This window comes from Trichechus manatus, unplaced genomic scaffold (genome assembly GCF_000243295.1).
Source record: "Trichechus manatus latirostris isolate Lorelei unplaced genomic scaffold, TriManLat1.0 scaffold00091, whole genome shotgun sequence".
NCBI lineage: Eukaryota > Metazoa > Chordata > Mammalia > Sirenia > Trichechidae > Trichechus > Trichechus manatus.
Window position 1 is genome coordinate 6,431,521 of NW_004444027.1, and position 25,635 is coordinate 6,457,155.

Here is a 25,635-nt window from a genome sequence, read left to right on the forward strand (position 1 = left end):
GAATGCAGAGTCAAATAAATACAAACAATCTACTTGTCTTATCTCAGAATGTAGTACAAAGAGCAGAAACTCAATAAATGTTAACTGCAAGAAAGAAAAACTATAGACCAATCTCAATCATGAATAAAGATGCAAAATCCTAAACAAAAAACAACAAAGTGAATCCAGTACTGATTTAAAATCACAAAATTGGCTTATTCCAGGGCTGCTACACTGTTTTAACATTGGAAAAAAAGATTCATGCACTTTACCACACTGACAGACTAAAGGGAAAAAACAAAAGTGCATGATCATTTCAATAAATGAAGGAAAAAGAATTCAATAAAATTTAATATTCATTCATATTTTTAAAAAAAATCTTAGTAAACAAGGAACTGATGAACTCATTAAAGGGTATTCGCCAAAAACCTAGGGCACATAGCATACTTAATGACATAAACCAAAACATATTAAGAATTAGTTGCTGATGATGAAATTACAAGTGATTCTCATTTTATGTTCTCTTGTTTATCTGCATTTTCTATCATGAATGTGTACTCATTTTGAACTACAGAAAATCTTATTTTTTAAATAAGTGAATAATAAAATGAATTATATTTCTTAAAATTCTTCAGTGACTCTTTGTTACCTACCAAATTAGGTCCAAACTCTTCAGCTTGATATATATGCCCCTTTATGATCTGCTCTCGCCCACCTCTTCTCCAATTCCTCACCATGGGTCACAATAACTTACTACATATATCCGTTCTTTAATAGACTCTGGACTCCATAAGAACAGGAACAATGTCTTATTAATTTTGGGGTCTGAAGTTCCTAACACAATTACTGGCATATAACAGTCCCTCAATGAATGAACAAACTTGGCTACAATGTGGGGAAAAGAAAAAGGGAGAATAAGGTGATGAAGAGGACTCTAACATAGCTGGCCTATGAGATCTGGAGAGATAATGTAGTAACAAAAAAAAAAAAAAAAAAAAAAACAGGAGAGGAAGAGATAATGATAAAGAATGTATAAAATGAGAAACTAACACAGAAGCTGAAACCAGATCCAATCTCTATTGTCCATAATAAAGCAAGCAGAGGCACTTATGATGAGATAATGAAGAAGAGTTACAGAATAACCTTTCATATAACCAGCAAAGTTACAAAGTGGGGAAAGACTCTTAAATCCAATACACTGATTATGCCTTAATATTGTCTGATAATTTGGAATTTTATAGTACCCTAGGATGAACCACTAAAAACTTCATTTATTACTACATAACTATTGATGAAGTAGATACTGAACAAATATTTGAATCAGTTCTGACTCCAGGATATATTCAATTAACTATTTTTTCCTTTCATTTTCCCCTTTTTTCAAAGATAATATATACTGTATTTATTATCTCCTGAGTAACACAACCTAACTACATTTTTACATATAGCAGGTGTTAAATTAATAAACTTAGTAACTGAATAAAAAGATGTTCTCTCAAATAGTTCTTGACTAAAAAAGGGATCACCTTTAGAGTTTTTTAATCAATTTTCAAGAAACTTTAATAGGGGAGATAAAACAATAGCTAAAACTATTAAGCACTTATATTCTAGTAAATGTTCTACATCCTCAGGTGTATTATCTCAGTCTATCTTCACAACAATCCTCTGAGATATTATGTAATATTATCATTTCCTTCTGTGCAACCTAGATCTAGAAAGTTAAGAAACTTGCTCAAAAGGTACTACACAGAGGACTGGATCCAGAGCTATGTGAATCCAAAGCCTATGCTGTTAATTACTAAACTATACAGAAGACAAACAGAAGAAATTACTAAAGACTACGAAGAAGTTGTACATGACCAAGTTCATGACAGTCCACCCAAGCACGGTGGAATACTCAAGAATGAACAGGTATGAAATCAGTTGGCTAAGAATTTCTGGAAAGACTAGGTCTGGGCTGGATCTCAAAGAAAATGATGGTTTTCACAGAGGTAAAGGTACAAAAAAAAGTATTCAAGGCAGAGCAAGAAAATGTACGAACGCACAGTATTAAGCAAGATGTGGGTACCTAAGTCATAACCTACCTACCTCTGGACTCCTTTTGTTCCCTATTTTGACTTAAATGGCACATTACCTTCCAAACTGTCATCTTATCCATACTTTGAGCTCTTCCTCAATGACTGGCATAGTGTCTGGCATATAATGATCACTCAATAAATGTCTGTTAAGTAAATTTTTGAAATACTAGGTGTCAATTCAATTTCCTTGTGAAAGTCCTGAAGATTATTATCTTTGTCAAAGAAAATAAATGCCAATTAGGAGTTAAGAAATTCTGTCTTCTTTGATTATCACTATGACTCAATGTCTCTAAGATCATCTTTCCTTGATCATCTTCTTCATCCAAACATAGCTAAATATTCCCTTGTTGTCCTCAGCACTTTTTGCAAGCCTCAGTTCACTGGGCTCTTTGACCTTCCTAAAATTGTTTTTACATCAGTAAGTCACTCTCCTATGGTCATTATCCCTGTTTCCTTCCCTACATTGCTGCACTTCCACAAAATCTGAACTCAGAGAACTCCCCGTGCAATAAACAGATTTCTTCAGGTACCTCCTCATCTTCCTCAGTAGGCTCATTAATGACTGAAGATTCAGAACAACATTTTTGAAAGCTTTCCAAAACTATTGAGCCATCTTCTCTTTCAAAGTCTAAGCCATGAGATTGTGGACATTTTTTTTTCAGAGAATTTATAAAATGAACTATCCAGAAGTTCAGTTTTCATATCTCTGATTATGTCTTCACAGCCTACAAACAGCTGAATTCCACCTGAAATTTCTTAGTTTACAAAAACAAAAACATTGTTTAAGGCTACCAGTTACTCTGACTACAAAATAATTTAGTACCTGAATTAAATATCTAAATTTAGTATCTAATTTAGTATCTAAATTAATAACTAAATACTTTTTGTTTTTGGCTTTGGAATGAAATCTGGGAAACACAGTCTGAAACAAATATATGCTGCTCAGCCACTGTCCTGGCCCTAAGCTCCCTTCTCTTCTCAGCCCTAATTTCAAAAGCCCAGACAGTAACTAATGATTCTCTATTAGAGTTCAATATGAAAATTTCACTTAAATCAATTAATTAAGTCTGTTTTAGTCCATAATGCTATACCATTAAAGTCTCAAAGTCTTTTTACCCTTTGGGATCAAGAAGGTCTCTAACTTTTTCATTATAAATTTCCATGTAAGACACTTCTACTTTAAAACTCTGCTCTTCATTTTCCTCTTTCTGAGTTCGTGCAAAGAGGCCACTGCAAAGTCTTGGGATTAATCCAGGTTGATCAGCTGTGCCCATCATGGTATAAGATTTTCCAGATCCTAAAATATGGAAATCATAGTTATTACAGTCTCTTTGAAAGTTTAAGTACATAACCCTCCTTTCATTGCTGATAATAAATTACTAGCAATTGGTGTAATACCCAAAATACAATAAGAAATGTACCCAAATATAATAAGAATAATAACTGCAGAAGCTTTCTTACTGCACATGAGAAAGTCAAAAGGAAGACCAAAAACGGTAAAAAAAAAAAAAAAAAAAAAAAGTCAAAAAGAAGACAAAAGCCTTCCTTAATAATCTTCATGCTTTTTCAAAAACAATTTAAAAACAGTGAAGTTTGAGAAGTTTTCTAAAACTAACTGGGAAAATGTGTGATTAATAGTATTGTGTCTATTCCCACCACTTTTGTGCCTATCCCTAACCACATAGCACAAAAAATATAAATGATCCCTACAGGCCCCAGAGCAAATTAACTTATTATTCCACTTTGGCAATGGTGTGGAAACCAAAGAATAATCTTCCTTTTCTAACATAAATTTTCCCCATTTTGACAGAAATACTTATTCAATAGAAAAAATAATTAAACTACTCATAGCCCTACCACCCAAGGACTGTAACTATCAACATTTAGGTATAATTCCTTTTCCCATTTTTAATAGCAGTCATTTGTAAACATGCTTTTAATCACACAAGTTACTACTTTCGTCACTTAACACTGTATTATTACGGTAATACCTAAAACTAATATACCACTTCCTAGGCACCAGGCTTTTTCTTAAAGTTTTCACACATTAACTCATTACCACAACTCATAAGAAATATCTATTATTATCTATGAAGTCACTGAGTGGTACAAATAGTTAATGCGCTCAGCTGCTAATCGAAAGGTTGGAGGTTCAAATCTGCCCAGAGGTGCCTTGGAAGAAAGACCTGGCAATCTAGTTCTGAAAAATCAACCCTTGAAAACCCTACGGAGCACAGTTCTACTCTGACACACACAGGGTAACCAGGAATCAGAACCAATTTGACAGCAACTAGTTTATTATTATCTACTTTTTACAGATAAGGAAATTGAGGTACAGAAAAGTTAAGTACTAATTTTTCTAGTTTCATAGCTAGTAAGTGGCAGAACCAGGACTGAAACTAGAATACACTGGCTCTAGAGTCCATGATCTTATAACCACTATACAATATTGTCTTTAGAAAATAGCATAAGCATTTTCCTGTGAAAAAATAGTTTTCAATTGGGCAAGCTATAAGATATACTCTTATAAAAGTGACTAATTTACTTTAAATAGATTTTCTTTTGACCATAGAAGTATAGAAATCAAAATGTTCCTTATCATTTAGAATAGATAAGATGTTAATAAATATGTTCCTTCTGGTATTTTCTCTGTTATGATCTTTAAAACTTAAATGAAATATATATTAGGCATGGTTAGTAGTATGTTCAATAGCCATAGCTCTGTAATGTATAGGAAAAAAAACTGCTACCAATTCCCCCTGTAGGAACAACACTAAAAAAAAAAAAGGAACCTAATCCTGATTTCAGTACAATCAGCTTAACCTTATTGCCTAATTTCACCTCATCTCATCTATAGTACTTTCTTAAAGGCAAAATAACAAAAAATTAATCAGCCATATGTTACTCAGTAAACATGGTTCTATTTTCTCCTTCACTGAAAGTTATTTGCTTAAGTGATTTTATATTATTTAACATTACCAGTTTGTCCATAGGCAAAGATACAAGCATTGTAGCCATCAAAAGCATTCTGAAGGATATTCTCCCCAAGGCACTTGAAAACATCATCTTGACCTGAAAGGACAGAAGGAAGGAAAGATGGAAGGAAGGCAGGTGAGAGAGAGAGAAGAAAGAAGAAGAAAAGATATTTTTAGCCAAAACTACATATAGCAATATTTTTAAAACTCAAAAATGTATAATCAACTTCTTTATCTCCCAACAAGAGTTCTAAGCTTGATGAATGCTTCCTAAGGTTAATGTCGTTCAGGTTACTTCTAGTTACTATGTGATGGAAAATGAACAACATTTCCCTGTAATACCTACTTGAATAAAACACTGGCCACGAATCTCTTGCAATGTAAAAAGCTGATGAGTTGCTTATTTTACAATCAATGATTTTATATATTATATATGCATATATGAAAATTACATTTGGGACAGGGTAGATCTGAATTTAACTATACCACTTAGCTAGTGCTTTTATTCAGAGGGCACTAGAGTTCAGAACAACCATACACACCAATCCCCTCTCTCTCCTTCTCCTCAATGATGATTCTTAATTACAGGGTCTGCAATATATACCATCTAGGAGAGGAAGAAAGACCTTGAAAATTTCTTTCAGCATTCAGTCATGGATATAAATAATAGGGTTAAATCCTCCTCCACAGATCAAATTAGATATGGCAATAATCAAATATGACTTTGGCAAGTCATTCAACTTCTCTGAGTCTCAAATATAATATGAAAGAACTAGATGCTGCTATGTTTTGGCAACAGCATGCAATTATATCACATTTCCTACTTAATTTACCAGATTAGTACATCATCATTATAGTTCTGGTATTGGGGCAATCCTTAAAGTCATAATAGAGCCAAACAGATCAAGTGGACCTTAATTTTTTGAAACAGCAATTGTACTATTTTCTCATAACAGAGGCCAATACAATATGACACTCAAAATTATTTAAAATAGATTGCTCAGAAACAGGTGTCAAAAGCAGTTAGGAATAAAGGAAATAAAAGGCTGTCACCACAGTACTAAATTTGTGGTGAAGGGGAGCTTAACATAATCATCATTTGGGAGAATAAAAAAATAATAGACTTCCAGAGCAGAAATAAAATTTAGAGAGAATATGGTATATTCCTCTTTATTGAAGACAGAAAACTGAAGCTCTGAAAACTTAAGAGATTCACTCAAAGTCACAGAAGTAGTAAGGAATAGAGCTTGGATTAAACTCTAGGTTTCCTTTTCTGCTTGGCCAGTGCCTCTCTAGACTACATTACATACATCTAAGGAAATCTAACTGGCTATTGTGTACTACTGTTCCCATGAAAGATCTGCGGAGGTGTCTGTGTGTAAGATAACCTCAGTTGTGTACCCTATTAATCTAACTGTAACATCTTATACCAAGAATAGCATACTGTGAACCTCCCATTTCCCAGGCAACATAAAAACTCGAATAGCAAGGATTGTCTGTATAGTTTTTAAAGTTACACAAAATAATACTATGGTATTTTATGGAAAAAATATTACAACACTTTTTCTATATTATCAGTAGTTTGCATATTTTACCTGCATATTTTTCTCTGACAGATTCATCCATAGACCAGAAACAATGATCATAAGCAAACACCTGTTAAAAAATTAAAATAGGTGTGCATAAAGAATAAAGCCTTCATATTATTTATAATGCTATAACAATAACAATGTCATAACATTGGTAACACTGTTCATAATAGTGCAATAAAAACAATTTACTGTCTTACAATGGGGATTAATTATTATTTATGGTACAGTCTCATAACGGACAACTAAGTACCCTGCACCTGATAAATATCTATATTTCACATGAAAACTATTCATGTTAAATGGAAAAAAGGTTATAGAATAATATGTATAATATGATGACTATTATTAGTGATGTTTTCTTCTTATGCTTTTATGTGTTTTGTACATTTTTACTATTATGATTTACTTTTGTTGTTGTTGTTTGTTGTTAGTTGCCATCGAGTCAATTACAACTCATGGCAACACCATATGTACAAAGCAGAACTGGGTTTTCAAGGTTGTGACTTTCAGAAGCAGACTGTCAGTCCTGTCTTTCAAGGTGCCTATGGGTGAGTTCGAACCTCAACCTTTCGGGCAGTAGTAGTGCGCTTAACCGTTTGCACTACCCAGGTACTCCTTGATTTACTTTTATAATTAGAGAAAGATATTTTTAAAAGAAAAAAATTTAAAGATCCTCAGTAAAGCAATGATGAAAATAGCTATAAAAGAGCAGATTATTTAAATAAATTATAACACACCCATGAGTGCAAAACTGTGCAACTTTAAGAGTACAAAAAACTTAATGACAAGAAAATGTGCATGTTAATGAAAAAGTTATGCAAACCTAGAGTATGATTCCTTATTTGTACCAAAAAAAATGTATATGCATAAAAAGTAGGAAGAATATACATTTAAAATAATAATAATAGTTAATGTTACTTGGTGGGATATTATAGCAACTTCTGTTTTGATCTTTTGCCTTATCACTACTTTCTAAAGTATGCACATATTTCTTTTGCAATCTTTTAAAAGTTTTTCATTGACTATATTTTTCATTTTTTTGAATTCTAATGGTTTTACATCTACCAGTTGATGTTTTATAATTTCATAATACCTGTTTGCCATGGATGGTACTAATTTAAAGACCTTAAATCATCTTTAAATTGCAATTTAATTTCTTTAAAATTCATTTCAGTTTCAAATTTCATCAAACTCTCCCCACTTTTAGGGTTTGTTGCTATGCTTCCTTATGACAGTTTTTTCTCCCATGTCTTTATATGTTAGTGTGCAAGCTCATTTTAATTGGGAGCTTATTATTTTATGGTTTATGTGATTACTTATTTTTTCCTCTCCCTGTGGCCTCCTTTGGAGCCCTTGTGGCATAGTGGTTAAAAGCTTGGGTGCTAACCAAAAGGTCAGCAATTCAAATCCACCAGCCACTCCTTGGAAACCCTATGGGGTTTGGAGCCCTTGTGGCACAGTGGTTAAGAGCTCGGCTGCTAACCAAAAGGTCAGCAATTCAAATCCACCAGCCACTCCTTGGAAACCCTATGGGGCAGTTCTACTCTGTCCTACAGGAGGGTTGCTATGAGTTGGAATCAACTCAACGGCAACGTCTTTTTTTTGGCGGGGTGGTTATGGCCTTCTTTACAGGAAAAGCTTCCAGTTACTGAAGCCCAGAATTAGGTCTTCTGAAGGTCCAGTATCTTGCTCCCTCCCATTGTCCAAAACCCTGTTTTAGCCCTTCATTCATGGAGGAACTCCACCCAAAATCATTTTCACATGGAGAGCTTGCCTCTGGCCCTCAACCATACATGAGTATCCTCATTAATCTGCACGAGTTGACTTCCAATCACCTCAGAGAGCTCAGTAAGTATGCTGCTTCAGCCAGGACGCTGCCGGTCCCTGAAACTATATGTTTTGGTTTTGAGAACGATGACATCATTTTTGTTGCGTTTTATTTTCTAATATTGTATTTTTTGATGAAAGTTTACCCAGGAAATTAGGTTCCCATTTAACAATTTCTATACCTATTGTTCAGTCACATTGGTTACATTTTCCACAATATATCAGCATTCTCATTATTTCCATTCCGGTTGTTCTGTTTCCATTAATCTAGCTTCCCTTGCCTTCCCATCTTTGGTCTAGGGTAAATATTTACCATTTGGTTTCATTTAGGTGATCTGAGGAGCACAGTACTCATGAGTGATGTTATTTATTTTATGGGCCAATCTGTCATTTGGCTGAAAGGTGACCTCTGGGAATGTTTTGAGTTTCAAGTTTAAAGATATCTCAGGGTGACAGTCTTGGGGTTTCATCTAGTCTCTACTGGTCCAGTAAGTCTGGCCTCTTCTAGAATTTGAGTTTTATTCTATATTTTTCTCTCATTCTATCTGGGACCATCTATTGACTCCCTAGCCAAATGGGATTATGTGATTTTAATATTTTGAAATATTTTATGTGACCCTGCTCTGAGTTTGGAATTGACAGGAGAATGTTTCTGTGTGAACTCGTAAAGTCACCTGGACCAAAAGTCTAAAAGTTAATGTTTTTAAGAAAGGAAATTAGATTGAGATGGTAAATTAAGTATACATGCCTATATCCCCCTCCTACCTAAAATTAACTCAAAGTAACGGGGAAAGGGAAGAGAGAAAAAGCAAATAGGAGCAAGTTTTTAAAAGCAGAGTGTTTGCTTGTAGCTGCAGCACAAACTGAGAAATCCCTGAAAAATAGCTATGTTGAGACTGACGGGATGGAGCGGGAGGAGGGGGTGGTCTGGAAGGAGTTGGAAGACGGAGAACCACAAAACAAAACAGTAGAAAAAGATTGCTGCAAAGGAGAAGAGCAATTCTGAGCATGCACTAGGAGAGGACCCTAGGGGCAATGAACATGGTGACTGGTTAAAAACATATTTAAAGCAAGTAAACATCAGAACACTCATGTCTTTGAGAAAAACAGCAGGCATGGAGGCATGCGTTCCCTAGGATGGGTCAGTGAGTGTTGGAATCTAGGCCAGAGAGGCAATGCAGAAGCAACTCGAAAGATTAGATTGGAACCTTAGGGGGCAGTAAGTTTATGTTAATGGAGGAAGAACAACTCAGAAAAGGAGGGTGAGAATGGTTGCACAACTCGAAGAATGTAATCAATGTCACTGAATTGTACATGTAGAAACTGCTGAATTGGTGTATGTTTTGATGTGTATATTCTCAACAAGAATAAATAAAATTAAAAAACAAATAGTGGGGGGCCTCACTATCACCAAGAAGAAGAGACAAAAGTGGAACACACCCTTTGGACCCAGGATCCCTATGCTGAGAACCTCCCAGACCCAGGGGACAGAAAGAGTGCTGTAACACTGGAGATGGCACAAGACAACAAGAAGCAGTGGCATAGGAACAGCAGCAGCAGAACCAGGAGACTAGTGTGAGATGGCACAGTGGGATTCCTGGCCCACAGAGCAAGGCGGTTACATAAGGTTTGCTGACCCATGGAGCAAGAGAGCCGAGTGCCTTTGGGCAGGAGGCTTCCTAGTGCAGTGGTGTACCTCTGGAAACTTATCGGTGGAGCTAAACAGCTTTGTAACAATTGCCTGACCAGGGCAGAGGCCAGCCCAAGGGGCCCAGGGATCGTTCCTGATCCTGAACTATAACCTGTTTCTTCCCTAATAAATCTCATAATTGTGAGTATAGTCTGTTAGTTCTGTGTGGCCATTGTAATGAATTATTGAACTCAGCAGAGAAGTAATTCTGACACCAGCTGGGGGATACAGCTGGTGTCAGAATGAGTCAAAAGGGTGGAGAGAGGAGGTATGTCTGACCTCTACCTCATAGGAATTAGCCTTAGGCTGTTGATCTTGATTCTCTCTACTTCCCCTTGTGAAGTTAGGATAGGTCAGATGCCCCTTCTGTCCTGTCATATTTACACTGTTATTGTTGTTCTTAGGTGGCATCCAGTCAGTTCCAACTCATAGCGATCCTACGTACAACAAAATGAAAGACTGCCCGGTCCTGTGCCATCCTCAAAATCATTGCAGTGTTTTAGCCCATTGTTGCAGCCACTGTGTCAATCAGTGTCGTTGAGGGTCTTCCTCTTTTTCACTGATCCTATACTTTAAAACCAAAAACCTGTTGCTGTCTAACTGACTCCAACTCATAGGGACATTATAAGACAGAGTAGAACTGGCCATAGGGTTTCCAAGGCTGTAACTCTTTACGGAAGCAGACTACCACATCTTTGTCCTGCAAAGCAGACGGTAGGTTAGAACTGCCAACCTTTCAGTTAGCAGCTGAGTGCTTTAACCACTGAGCAACCACGATGTCCTTCTCTAGGGACTGGTCCCTCCTGATAACATGTCCAAAGTACATGAGACAAACGCCATCCTCACTTTCAAGGAGCATTCTGGCTATGCTTCTTCCAAGATAGATTTTTTCCTTCTTCTGGTAGTCCATGGTATAGTCAATATTCTTCACCAACATCATAACTCAAAGGCATCATTTCTTCTTCTGTCTTCCTTATTCATATGCTTTCGCATGCATATGAGGCGACTGAAAATACCATGGCTTGGGTCAGGCAAGCCTTAGTCCTCAAAGTGACATCTTTGCTTTTTAACACTTTAAAGAGGTCTCTTGTAGCAGATTTGCCCACTTCAACCTGTCATTTGATTTCCTGACTGCTCCTTCCACTAGCATTGATTGGGAATCCAAGTAAAATGAAATCCTTGAAAATTTCAATCTTTTCTCCGTTTATCATGATTTTGCTTATTGGTTCACTTGTGAGGATTTTTGTTTTCTTTATGTTGAGGTGTAATCCATACTGAAGGCTGTACTCTTTGATTTCATCATTAAGTGCTTTAAGTCCTCTTTACTTTCAGCAAGCAAGGTTGTGTCAACTGCATATCACAGGTTGTTAATGAGTCTCACTCCGATCCTGATGCTGCATTCTGTTTCATATAGTTCAGTTTCTCGGATTATTTGCTCAGCATACAGACTGAATAAGTATGGTAAAAGGATACAACCCTGACGCACACCTTTCCTGATTCTAAACCATGCAGCATTCCCTTGTTCTATTCGAATAACTGCCTCTTGATCTATGTACAGGTTCCTGACGAGCACAATTACATGTTCTGGAATTTCTATTCTTCCCAACACTATCCATAATTTGTTATGATCCACAGTCAAATGCCTTTGCACAGTCAATAAAACACAGGTAAACATCTTTCTGATAGTCTCTGCTTTCAGCCAGGATCCATCTGACATCAGCAATGATATGTGTTGTTCCATGCCCTCTTCTGAATCCAGCTTGAATTTCTGACAGTTCCCTATCAATGTACCACTGCAACCACTTTTTAATTATCTTTAGAAAAATTTTACTTGTGTGTGATATTAATGATATTATTCCATAATTGGTCCACTCTGTTGAATCATCTTTCTTTGGAATGGACACAAATATGGATCTCTTCCAGTTGGTTGGCCAAGCAGCTGTCTTCCAAATTTCTGGGCACAGATGAGTGAGTGCTTCTAGCATTGCATCCATTTGTTGAAACATCTCAGTTGGTATTCTGTCAATTCCTGGGAACCTTGTTTTTCACCAATGCCTTCAGGTTGAACGTCGACCAATTGGTTTTGGTACAGTGACTCTTCTCCTTTTGATACTTCTTTCATCGTTAAATATTTTCCCCCTAGAATCCTTCAATACTGCAACTCGAAGCTTAAATTTTTTCTTTAGTTCTTTCAACTTGAGAAATGCAGAGCGTGTTCTTCCATTTTGGTTTTCTAACTCCAGGTCTTTGGACATTCCATTATAATACTCTGTCTTCTCAAGCCACCCTTTGAAGTCTTCCATCCAGCTCTTTTATTTCATCATTTCTTCCATTTGCTTTAGCTACTCAACATTCAAGAGCAACTTTCAGAGTCTCTTCTGACATCCATTTTGGTCTTTTCTTTCTTTCCTGTGTTTTTAATGACCTTTTGCTTTCTTCATGAATGATGTCCTTGATGGCATACCACAGCTCATTTGGTCTTCACTCATTAGTGTATAATGGGTCAAATCTATTCTTGAGAAGACCTCCAAATTCATGTGGGATATACTCAAGCTCATACTTTGGCTCTTGAGGACTTGTTTTAATTTTCTTCAGCTTCAGCTTGAACTTGCATATGGGCAATTGATGGTCTGTTCCACAGCTGGCCCTTGGCCTCATTCTGACTGATACTGAGCTTCTCCATCATCTCTTTCCACAAATGCAGTCGAACTGATTCCTGTGTATTCCATCCAGCAAGGTCCACATGTATAGTTGCTATTTATGTTGTTGAAAAATGGTATTTCCCATGAGTAAGTCGTTGGTCTTGTAAAATTCTATCATGTGATCTCTGGCATCATTTCTATCACCAAAGCCTTCTTCTTTGTTTCTTTCACATGCAAATCACCAGAAATTATCAACGCATCTTGACTGCATGTCTGATCAATTTCATACTGGAGAAGTTGGTAAAAATCTTCAATTTCTTCATCTTTGGCATTAGTGGCTGGTACCTAATTCTGAATGATAGTCATAATTAACTTGTCTTCCTTGTAGGCATATGGATATTATCCTATCACTGACAGTGTTGTACTTTAGGACAGATTTGGAAGTGTTCTTTTTGATGATGAAAGTGACACCATTCCTCTTCAATCTGTCATTCCTGCCATAGTATACTGTATGACTGTCTGATTCAAAACGGCCAATATGAGTCTATTTCAGCTCACTAATGCCGAGGATATCAATCTTCGAACATTCCATTTCATTTTTGACAACTTTCAATATTCCTTGATTCATACTTTGTACATTCCACCTTCCAATTACTAATGGATGTTTACAGCTGTTTCTTTTCATTTTGAGTCATGCCACATCAGGAAACAAAGGTCCCTTCTCCTTTTCCTTTGTGTATGTTTTTTATATATATTTTGTAGTAGTTACCATGAATATTACATTAACAGCTTGTATTTATAACATTCTAGGGTAAGCTGGTACCAACTTAACATCAGTAACATATAAGAAATTCTATATCTACACCATTCCTCTCCCCTCCTTGTTGATGTTATCACTTATAACGTCTTTTTATTTCAAGTGCTCTGTAACATAATTTTATCCTGGCATTTTATATATTTGTTATTAAAAAAACATGAAGGACAAAACATTTAGCATTATCAAGGACGAATACCTTATTATTAGCCCTTATACTTGTCCACGCATTGACCTTTATTAAGGATGTTTCTTTTTATGTGTAGCTTTGAATTACTTAAGGGAATAGGAGTTTTATTTTTCACTTTTACCTTTATTGTTTACATTTTTAAATGTGCATGCATTACTAATATTTTTATTATGAAGAATTCTACCAAACATTTAGAGAAGAACTGAAACCAATACTGCTTAAACTCTTCCAAAAGAGAAAGAAGGAATAATCCCTAATTCATTCTCTGAACCAAACATGACCCTGATACTCAAACCAAAGACAGTACTAGAAAAGAAAACTACAGACCAATATCTCTTATGAATATAGATGTAAAATCCTCAACAAAATACTAGTGAACAGAATCCAATAGCATATTAAAAAAACTCATATACCATGACCAAGTGGGATTTATTCCAGGAATGTAGGAATGGCTCAACATTAGAAAATCAATGAACATAATACACCACATCAATAGAACAAAGGAAAAGAACCACATGATCATCTCTATGGATGCAGAAAAAACATTTGATAAAATACAACACCGTTTCTTGATAAAAACCCTAAAGAAGGGGAAATTCCTCAATATGATTCAGGGCATATATGAAAAGCCAACAGTCAACGTTATACTTAATGGAGAAAGACTGAGAGCTTTCCCCTTGAAATTGGGAACAAGACAAGGGTGCCTGCTCTCACCACTTCTATTCAATATTGTATTAGAAACAAAAGTCAAATTCACAAAAAGACCAGACTTACTGGTCTGACAGAGAATGGAAGAACCTCCAATACTATGGCCCCCGAACACTCTTCTAACCCAGAACTAAAGCCACTCTAAAAGTTCACCTTTCAGCCAAAGATCAGATAGGTCCATAAAAAAAAAATAACATATATGACGAACGTGCATCTTAGATCAATCAAGTATATGAGATCAAACAGACAACACCTGCCCAAAAGCAGACAAGAAGGCAGAAAGGGACAGGAAAACTGGACAAATGGAAATAAGGAAACTGAGGTGGAAAAGGGGAGAGTGCTGACACATTGTGGGGATTGCAACCAATGCCAGGAAACAATCTGCCTATAAATTTTTGAATGAGAAACTAACTTGCTCTGTAAACTTTTATCTAAAGCACAATTTAAAAAAATTTTTTTTTAAACTCTACATAGCACAGTTCTATTCTGATACACATGGGGTCACACAGAATTGCCGTGATGGCAACTGGTTAGTTAGTTTTTTAAAGTAAAGAGTAATGAGAAAAGTGACAAACAGGTCCCAGATATTTATTTTGTTAAAGGGCCTTTACAGGTATGATTTTTAATAATTTCTTTTCTGGATGGATGATTTAATATAATATTCTATTTAAAAAATTGTATTAGAAGTCCTAGCCATAAAAATAAGATAAGACAAAGAAATAACGGGTATCCAGATTCAAAAATAAGAAGTAAATGTATCTCTATTCGCAGATGATATGATCCTATATACAGAAAATCCCAGAGTCCACAAGAAAACTTACAGAGCTAATACAGGAATTTAGCAATGTTGTAGGGTACAAGGTCAACAAATAAAAATCAGTTGGGTTTCTAAACACCAGCAATGAGAAATCTGAAAGGCAAATTAGGAAAACAATTCCATTTACAGTAGCAGTTAAGAGAATAAAATACCTAGGAATAAATCTAACCAGGGAAATGAAGCACTTATACAATGAAAACTATAAAACACTGCTGAAAGAGATTAAAGAAGACTTAAATAAATGGAAAGATGCTCCATGTTCATGGATTGGAAGACTTAATATTGTTAAGATGTCAATACTCAATACTCAAAGCATTGTTAAGATGTCAATACTACTCAAAGCAATCTACAGATTAAACACAAACCTGATCAAAATTCCAACAGCCTTCTTTACAGAAATAGAAAAAGCAATCCTCAACTTTATATGGAATGGCAGGAGGGTCCGAACAGCTGGAATAATGTTGAAAGAGAACAAAGTAGGAGGACTTACATTTCCTGACTTTAAACTGTACTATACAGCTCAAGTAATCAAAACAACCTGTTATTAGTACAACAGACTCACAGACCAATGGAATAGAATTGAGAGTCCCGAAATAAAACCACACATTTACAGTCAACAGATTTTTGACAAGGGTGCTAAGTCCATTTGATAGAGAAAGAGTCTCTTCAATAAATGGTGCTGGGAAAACTGGATTTCCACATGCATGAAAATGAAACAGGATACATGTCTTACACTATAAAAAACATAAATTCAAAATGGATTAAGGACCTAAATGTGCAATCGAAAACCATAAAATTCTGAGAAGAACAAGCAGGGGCAACAGTGTCAGGCCTAGCTTTCAACAAGGGATTAGCTAACATAATTAAAAAAAAGCACAAACAGCAAAAGACAAAATAAATAAACAGGACCTCATAAAAATTAAAAATGTTTGTTCATCAAAAGACTTTATCAAAAAAGTGAAAAGACAAGCTAACAACTGGAAGAATATCTTCGGAAAACATAAATCCAGCAAGAATCTAATAACCAAAATATATACAAAACTTCAAAAACTTAACAAAAAGACAAATAACCTAGTCATAAAACGGGCAAAGGACTTGAATAGACATTTCACCAAAGAGGACATTCAAATGGCCACCAAACACATGAAAAGATGCTCAGAATCATTAGCCATCAGAGAGATGCAAATCAAAATTACAATGAGATACCATTTCATTCCCACTACAATGCAAAGGTTTAAAAAATTTTTTTAATGAGAAAATAATAAATAAATAAATAAAATTGGAACCCTTACCCACTGCTAGTGGGAATGCAAAATGGTACAGCCATTGTGGAAAACAGTGTGGCAGTTCCTCAAAAAACTAAAAATAGAACTACCAAATAACCCAGCAATTCCATTCCTAGGTCTATATCCAAAAGACTTGAAAGCAGACATTCAAAAAGAGACTTGTACACAAATGTTCGTTGCAGCACTATTCACAATAGCCAAAAGGTGGAAACAACCTAAATGCCCATCAACAAATGAATGGATAAACAAAATGTGGTACATACATACCATGGACTACTACCCAGCCAGAAGGAAAAATAAAGTTTTGATACATGCTACAGTATGGATGGAGCTTGATGACATTATGTTGAGTAAAATAAGCTAATCACAAAAGGACAAAGATTGTTATGACTTCACTTACATAAAAAGACAATAAAAAAGTGAATGTATAGAGACCAAAGTTTATTAGTGGTTATCAGGGGTGGATGGGAGGAAAAAAAGGCAGGTTAACGGTGATTAATGGTAGAGTTGTACAGCCAATTATTATAATTACTGTCAATAAGTTGTACCCTGTAAAAAGTTGAATTTGCAAAAGTTGTGTGATAGACATGTTTACAACAACAACAAAAAGTAGCTGCTGAGGCTGCTTATGTACAACCATATACCTCATGGGATTTGGTTCCTTGGCTTGGAAGTTTAGAGTCATGGCTTCATGGGACATCCTAGTTAATCGGCCTAATAACATATTTGGTGCTTCTATTCTACCTCCTAGTTCACTGAGTAGTGCCTGGGGTCTTAAAAGCTTGAAAGCAGCCATCCAAGCCACAACAATTGGTCTCTATTCACCTGGAACAACAGACGAAGAAGGAGAGTCAGGAATAGGAGGAGGATATGGAATGTGTGGCTAATTGCCTCCATGAACAACGGCCTCCTTTTCCATGAGACCAGAGAACTTGGTGGTGCCTGGCTACCATTACTGAACATTTTGATCAAAGATTCCATAGAAGAATCCTGATCAAAAGCAGCAAAATGCATAACAGAATTTAAAATTCTTATGGCCTCTAGACTTTCTGGAGTCATACAGGGTGGATGAACCCCTGAAACTATTGCCCTGAGATAATCTTAAAACCTAAACCAAAAATATCCCCTGCCCCATAAAACCAAATGAGACTAATGAGGCACAGCAGTCCAGGGACAAAGGCCAGAAGGCAGAAGGGGACAGGAAAGCTGGTGATAGAGAACCCAAGGTTGAGTAAGGATAGTGTTGATGTGTTGTGAGGTTGTTAACCACTGTCATAGGGCAACATGTGTACTAACTGTTAAATGAGAAACTATTTTATTCTGTAAACCTTCATCTAAAGTGAGAATAGCAGCACAATGGGAAAAGCGTAGTCAATGTCACTGAACTGTGCATGTAGAAATTTTTGAAATGGTGTATCTTTGGTTATATATATTTCCACCAAAAAAAAGGTCAAGAAGGGAAAGGGTTGACATGTTGTGGGGTTGTTAACCAAGGTCATAAAACAATATGTGTACCACTATTTCATAAGAAACTATTTGTTCTGTAAGCCTTCTGTAAGCCTTCACCTGAAGTACAATTAAAAAAAAAAGAAAAAAGAAATCCCCTGAAGTCATCTTAAAACCAAACAATAATTAGCTTAATTAGAAAAAAAGTAATATACCTTGAGCATTATGCTTTTTTAAGAACTATCTATATGAGATCAAATTGACAACAGTAACTCGAAAGATAAGATAGGAACCTTAGGGTCCAGTGATATTACGTTAATGAATGAAGAACAACTCAGAAAAGGGGGGTGAGAATGGTTGCACAACTCAAAGAATGTAATCAATGTCACTAAATGGTACCTGTAGAAACTGTTGAATTGGTGTATGTTTTGCTGTATATACTCTCAACAACAACAACAACAACAAAATAAATAAAATTCAGAGGAAAAAAAACTAGTGGTGTCTTACTATGTTAGCAATTCTCAAACACGGAGATAAGAAGCTAGAAGATCTTCCTAAAGGACTGAATATCAAAATTTCAGGAAGGATCTATTTTTCAAACTACATTTGTCACCCATGGTGAGAATCACTGAAGCATGGTAAGATTAAACAAAATGTAAAGTTCAAATTAACTTTCTTCTGCTCTAGCTTTGAACTCTCATCTCAAAATTTTATTTAACTCTGTTCTTAACAAGGCGAAGTAGAAATCACCCTGATTCTTTCCTTGTAAACTCACCTCTCACTTCCAAAGTCCCATCACCATATATGTATACTTAACAGCCTCTAAATTGCATCACTTTCTCCCTTGTCTTTTTCTTTTTTCTTTTATTAATTTAGGGATTTCTTTAATACTTCTTATTCCTAATTCCAGTAGAAAAACTATCACTAAAATAACCGTAGTAACAGCTATGTGCTAGACACTGTTGAAATTGAGGTACAAATAAATTAAGAACCTTGTAGTTAGTAGGTGGGGAACTGGGATTTGAACCCAGATCTACTGGAACCCATGGCTCATAAGTCTACACTCTTCACCACTATGCTATATTAGCTCTGTTCCCTGAACTTGTCAACATGCCACACTCTGGCACAAAGTTGGGGCTTACTGTACATTTAGTTCTTATTTACTAACACTGAATGGTCCACTTCAAGTCTCAGCAATTTTGTAAATTACCACAGTTCTCTTCCAGCTATACATTTCATAAAGCAGACAAGCCCTTTTCTTTCAAAATAAACATTTTTCCTTTAAAATTTAAAAACCTCTTTTTTCAATTAACAGAGAAGTAATAACATACTCAATGTAATAAATATAAGCAACACAGAAGCATAAAGTAAAAAATGAAAGTCTCCCCATTCACCAAGCATACCTCTTCCTAGAGATAACCACTGTGTTAACAATGTAGTATTTAACCTTCCATATTTGTTTATGGAAATGTTTACAACATTTTCTCTGTATATAAGACACAGCTGAATTAAATAAAACATAGATAGTTTTAAAATAGTCACATAATGGTTTCCTCACATCTTCATTGTAATCTACAGTCTCCGCTCCATCAAAAAAAAAAGAAAGAAAACAAGAATAAATAAGTTTATTAGCAGTTACAAGAGGCAGGCAGGAGGTGGGGGGGAGGGAGGAAGGAAGACTCAATGCTTAACAGACAATGAGCTTCTGTTAAGGGTGATGAAAAATATGGGAATGAATAAAGGGTGACTGACTGATGGTTGAACAACATGACAAACATAACCTAATGTCACTGAACTGTGCATATGAAGAATGTTGAAATGGCAAATATTTTGTTATGTTTTTACCATAATTAAAAAAAAAAAAAAGACTAATCCAGCATCTTTTCATGGAAAAGATGAGGTACAATTGATAAAAGTTTTTATATATAAACAAATCAGAACCATATTCAACTCTTAAAAAAAAAAATTCAAAAATCTCAACCAGCTACGCCTATACATATTTTAGCAACAATAATACAAAATGAAGTAAGAATTCAACCACAGACTCTAAAACAAAAATAAAAAAAAAAAAAAACAAGAATGTAGATAAAAATCCTGAATTCCCTGGAAAGTTCCAAGTAACTTCAGAGGATGATCAATTACAGTCTTTGTGCCCATTTCAGCACACCTATAAATTCCCTAAGAGACACAGAAACTGACTCACCCCACAGAAGTTTCTCTAGAATCTGGGCTCAAATCTAAGATGAAAGTACACTCCTTCGAGGAAGCTGTGGGCCAGGGCAAGTTTCTGTGGGCATGAGAATACATTCCCAGCTGTCTCTGGAGCCATGTGGGGATGAGTCTGCCCAGCACAGTTTTGACCACTGTTTTGGAACTACCAGTTTGGGGGCCAATCTATGGTGAACAGCACAGCACAAAAGGAATCTGTGTTGCAGTCAGTTACTAAGAGACTGGCCATCACTGGTCAAAGTACAAACACAGCTTTTCCAGAAACCTCCAGTCTCTCATACGCCAATAAACAGCTTTGGATTTATGAATCAACTGACAGCTTCCATCACTTTTATAAAACTAACAGAAATAAATTGCTTTCATTTTTTAGAAGAAAAATACTACTACTTCAAAAATATTTACAAGCGTCACATAATAATCCAAATCTCTTACCTTTGGCTGGCCCCTGAATTCCCAAGAGTCACCATTATTGACATGAAAGAAAAGGGAGAAGGGAGGGGAGAGAAATTTAGTTTAGAACACTCATTTTATAGGGTAAAATGATAATAGATATTGTGCAAATTTGCAATAAGAATATAAAATACTACCTTTGAAACCAAATGGCAATTTATAACAAAGAATAAATGAATGTCTATTAGCTAATAGGGTGGGATACTAATTAAGAAAACTGACTTATGTGACTCAGGTAGATGAAAGACTATCCAAGCACTGGATAATGTTAAGTCCTAATATTTCTGCCTCATGCATTTTGCATATCCTTGTACACATCTTATAAACATGAAAAAGAAAAACTTTACTTTTTATTATTGATTTCACTTTCAAGTAGTTTTCTCTGCTTTGATAAAGAAGCAGTTTACTACTCTCCGTCTCTACAGACGCTTCTATAAAAAGTGAATTCTATCCTGGTTAAGAAAAAGAGGTTAAATTAAAGGAACAACTAATTTCTTGACAATGAATTACTACTTATTCCTCTTCACTTTACCCAGCTACTTCTAACATCCCTCCCACCCTATGAAACTGCCACACCTACATCTGATTTCAAATTTAGAGAAAAGTTGTAAGAAAAACACAAACAACTCCCATAGACCCTTCATGCAAGTTCAACAACTGTGGCTACAATTGCCCTATCATTCCCCTCCCTTCCTCCGTTTCTGTCTTCCTTCCTTCACTCTCCTTTTCCCCCTTCCCCCTCTACACTTCTCTCCCTTCCCTCCAAGCTCCTTCTCTTTGTACATATAACCCAAACCAAACCCACTGCCTTGGAGTAAATCCCGACTCACAGTGACCCTACAGGACAAGGTAGAACTGCCTTATAGTGTTTCCAAGGCTGTAAATCTTTACCGAAGCAGACTGCCACAGCTTTCTTCTGTGGAGAGGCTGGTGGGTTCGAACCACTTACCTTCTGGTTAGCAGCTGAGCGGTTTAACCACTGCACCACCAGGACTCCATATATAAACCAAAACCCCAAACCTGTTGCCGTCAATTCAATGCTGACTCATAGCGACCCTATAGGACAGAGTAGAACTGCCCCATATAGGTTTCCAAGGAGAGGCGGCTGGATTCGAACTGCCGGCCTTTTGGTTAGCAGCCGAGCTCTTAAACACATGTGCACGCCCACGCGCCCATTTTTTTTTTCTGGACAATTTTAGAGTAAGCTGTAAACATCATGCCCCTTTAGCCCGAAACATTTCAGTGTACAGTTCCCAAAAACAAGGACATTCACATATATAACCAAGTACAATATCAAAATCAAGAAACTTAAAGGAACTCCACCAGACCGAGTCCAGTACAGCTACATGGTGCCCGGCTACCACCACTGACTGCTCTGACCAGGATCACAACAGAGGGTTCTGGACAGAGCTGGAGAAGGATGTAGAACAAAATTCTAACTCACAAAAAAAGACCAGATTACTGGCCTAAAGGAGACTGGAGAAACCCCGAGAATATGGCCCCCAGACACCCTTTTAGCTCAGTGGTGAAGTCACTTCCGAGGTTCACCATTCAGTCGGGGAGTGGACAGCCCCATAAAACCAAATGGGACTAATGAGGCACAGCAGTCCAGGGAAAAGGACTAGAAGGCAGAAAGGGACAGGAAAGCTGGTGATAGGGAACCCAAGCTTGAGTAAGGATAGTGTTGATGTGTAGTGAGGTTGTTAACTATTGTCACAGGGCAACATGTGTACTGTTTAATGAGAAACTATTTTGTTCTGTAAACCTTCATCTAAAGTGAGAATAGCAGCACACCTGGAAGAGCGTAGTTGATGTCACTGAACTGTGCATGTAGAAATTTTTGAAATGGTGTCTCTTTGACTATGTATATTTTCAAAAAAAAAAAAAAAAGGTCGAGAAGGGAGAGGGTTGACATGTCGTGGGGTTGTTAATCAATGTCATAAAACAATACGTGTACTACTGTTTCATGAGAATCTATTTGTTCTGTAAACCTTCACCTGAGGTATAATTAAAAAATTTTTTTAAAAAAAAAGAGGAAATTACTTTTGAAACCTGAATAAAATACAAACAATAACTGGAGCTTTAGGAATAACTGGTCCTTCTTGGAGGATCAAAGTTCCAACCCAAACCCAAAACTTGAAACTATATGTGGAAATGCTTCCTTCTAATCATCTGTACATCTCCTTGTCCCTTTGTCTCATAAGATCTTCTTCTAAAATTAACTGAATAAATGTATTTATATCAAATTATTTCAGATTACAACACTAAAACTTCAAGGAAAGTCTTGCAAATGAGTGACACTTGTCTAATAGATTTTGGAGTAATATCCAACATGGCTAACATATCTAAGAAAATAATTTCTTAGGAACAAGAGATACAGAAAAACTTCCTGACAAAAAGAGTTGTGAAATACTGGTAGAGGTTACTGACATAAATTATCATCTTTTTATAGGTCTTTATAAGCCAAACAGATTCTGGCCAATTGCAAATGGCTTAATTATAAACTTAACCGGAGGTAAGAAAAGAACAAACATGTATGAAATGTCCACAATAGGCCAGGTGCATCACATGTTACTACATTTAATTCTCACAATAATTCTGCAAAATGCTATTATAATTCCAGTTTTACAGATGAGAAACTTAAGGCTCAGAAAAGTTACCGGACCCGTCCAACTAAGTAGTGACGGATCAGGGATTCAAAACTAGGTCTTCTGACTCCAAAATTTAAATTCTTTCCCTATCCCACATTGGTCAAAACAGTCTCTTCAAGTTTCTTCTAGACTCAAGAATCTACGACTCATATATTAACAACTGCTCCTCCTAACAGAAACATTTCCCAATGTATTAATTTCTTCCATTCTGATTATTATCCAATAAAAAGGTTATTGTTTGGTGATTATACTAGTGTAAGTTTACTGTTTACTATATTTATTAAAATGCAGATTATCTTTTATGACAGAAAAATAAGATATTTAGTATGATATTTCAAGTTTAAATAAAATATTTTTATACAAAGTAAAAATCAGCTCTTTCTAAGAAACAACCAACAAATATGAAATTAATAATGTATGACACAAAGCAGAAGAATCCAGCAGACTAACCTGAACTCAGAACATCATAATAAAAACAGAAACAAACCAGTAAATTAACTACAGAGCTAAGTTTCCAGCTAGGGATTCTGGTGGCTACAAAAGTAAAGCTCAAATAACCTGCACAGCCATGGGAAACCCAAAGATGTAATTACAGCTCTGTACAAAAATAAATAAGTAAATTAATTTATTAAACAAAACCGTTTCAAAGTGTACTTGCAATTCAATATAGCAATGCCTCACTTATCCCAAAATCCCTTATTTAGAAACTTCAGAGAAGCGGGGCCAAGATGGCGAAGTAGTTGGACGCTTCGTGGTCCCTCTTACAACAAAGAGCTGAAAAAACAAATGAATCCATTCTAGGGGCCCTGAACATCAAAAGCAAAGCTGAGGAATCAGACTGAGCGGCAGGGGGAGGGAGAGACAGTTTGGAAGCAGCGAGGAGTTGCCCGACCTGACCTGGCGGTAGCCAGCACCCTTCGGACAGTGAGACAGGCAGTAGTGTTCAGGAGGCATCTTCCACATCGGGAGAGACCCACAGGCAGAGAGTCTACTCAGATATCCAGAACCAGTGAAAAGCAGCCCTCAACTGGCAAAAGATAAGTACTTGCATCTGGCCTACCATGCAAGTCAAAAAAACCCCTTTGGGAAAAATCTCTCTCCCATTTACCTCCCTACTCCCAGCTCTACGCCAGGTCCTGGGATGGCTTTAGCAACTGCCCAGTCCCCTGGACCGGAAGTAGGATCCATCATACGCCCTGAGCCATTCTCCTGGCCTTGGAGAGGGAACAAATTAACAAACAGGGAAAAAAGAATCTGCCAGCTCCCCTAAGCTAGGAACTCAGGGTAGGCACAGCTCCTTTGCCTAGGCACAGACATAAGGGGTCCATGGACTCTAAACACCTTTCACCCCTGCATAGACTTCTATGAGCCCATTTCAACAGCATAGGCAGTCGTTACCACATTACAACAGGGTATATACCTGAAGTCTAACTTCAACCGTTTCAGCTGCAAAGTGGCAGGTTCATGACATGTGACACTGCTCTGCCCATTAAGCAGGGTCCTCACCTCCCACATCAGGGGCCTGAGGACTGGTGGCTCCACCAACACCACCTAGCCACCTGCGACAGGGGTCCAAGAACAAGTAGTGCCCCCCAGTCCTTACAGCCAACAGCACTGGGTGCTGACAGTCCAGTTGCAAAACCCACCCACGTGTGCACTCTAGAGAACAGGGGCATACTTTCCTCCCAGACACTCAGGGGCAGCGTTCAGCCTCCTACATTGCTGAGCACATAACCCCCTACTGCAGCCAGATACCTGAGTCTACACCAATCACCCACGCCTGTCTAGGACTGTACGTGAGGGCCTGTACCACACACTTCATAACCAACTACCTGGACACCTGAGCCGAATCCATACAAGTAAACGGACTCCTGGGCTCACATACTTAGTAACAGATCTAACCACCTGTTAAGAGGACACAGGAGTTTCAAACGTGCCAATAATCAACCTAGCTCACAAGAGCAGCCTATTTGGGCATATCAAAACAAAACAAGAAGCTAGGATGCAGTAAGCAAACATAAAATAAATAAATACTATAACTTAGTGATGGCTCGGAGACAACAGACAATATCAAATCACATAAACAGACAGACCATAAAGGCTTCAGCAAGCTCCCAAACTAAGAATCAATAAATTTAACAGAGGAAGAGAATAACTTGGAATTACTGGAGGAAGAATACAAAAGATTAACATACAGAACTCTTAAAGAGATCAGGAAGGAGACCATGCAAAATGCAGAACAAGCCAAGAAACACACAGAC

The 25,635-nt window shown here is 36.6% G+C and overlaps 1 protein-coding gene across 1 annotated transcript in view; it reads right to left on the minus strand.

The window, feature by feature from the left end:
* Positions 1-25,635, minus strand: part of KIF13B (kinesin family member 13B) — a 335,996-nt gene that overhangs the window by 210,005 nt on the left and 100,356 nt on the right. Inside the window, exons 3-6 of the mRNA XM_023736742.1 lie at positions 20,706-20,718; positions 6,628-6,688; positions 5,037-5,129; positions 3,174-3,354 (exon numbers count right to left, since the gene is read on the minus strand). Coding sequence (XP_023592510.1) covers positions 3,174-3,354; positions 5,037-5,129; positions 6,628-6,688; positions 20,706-20,718 — 348 coding nt within the window. The remainder of the gene's footprint in view (positions 1-3,173; positions 3,355-5,036; positions 5,130-6,627; positions 6,689-20,705; positions 20,719-25,635) is intronic.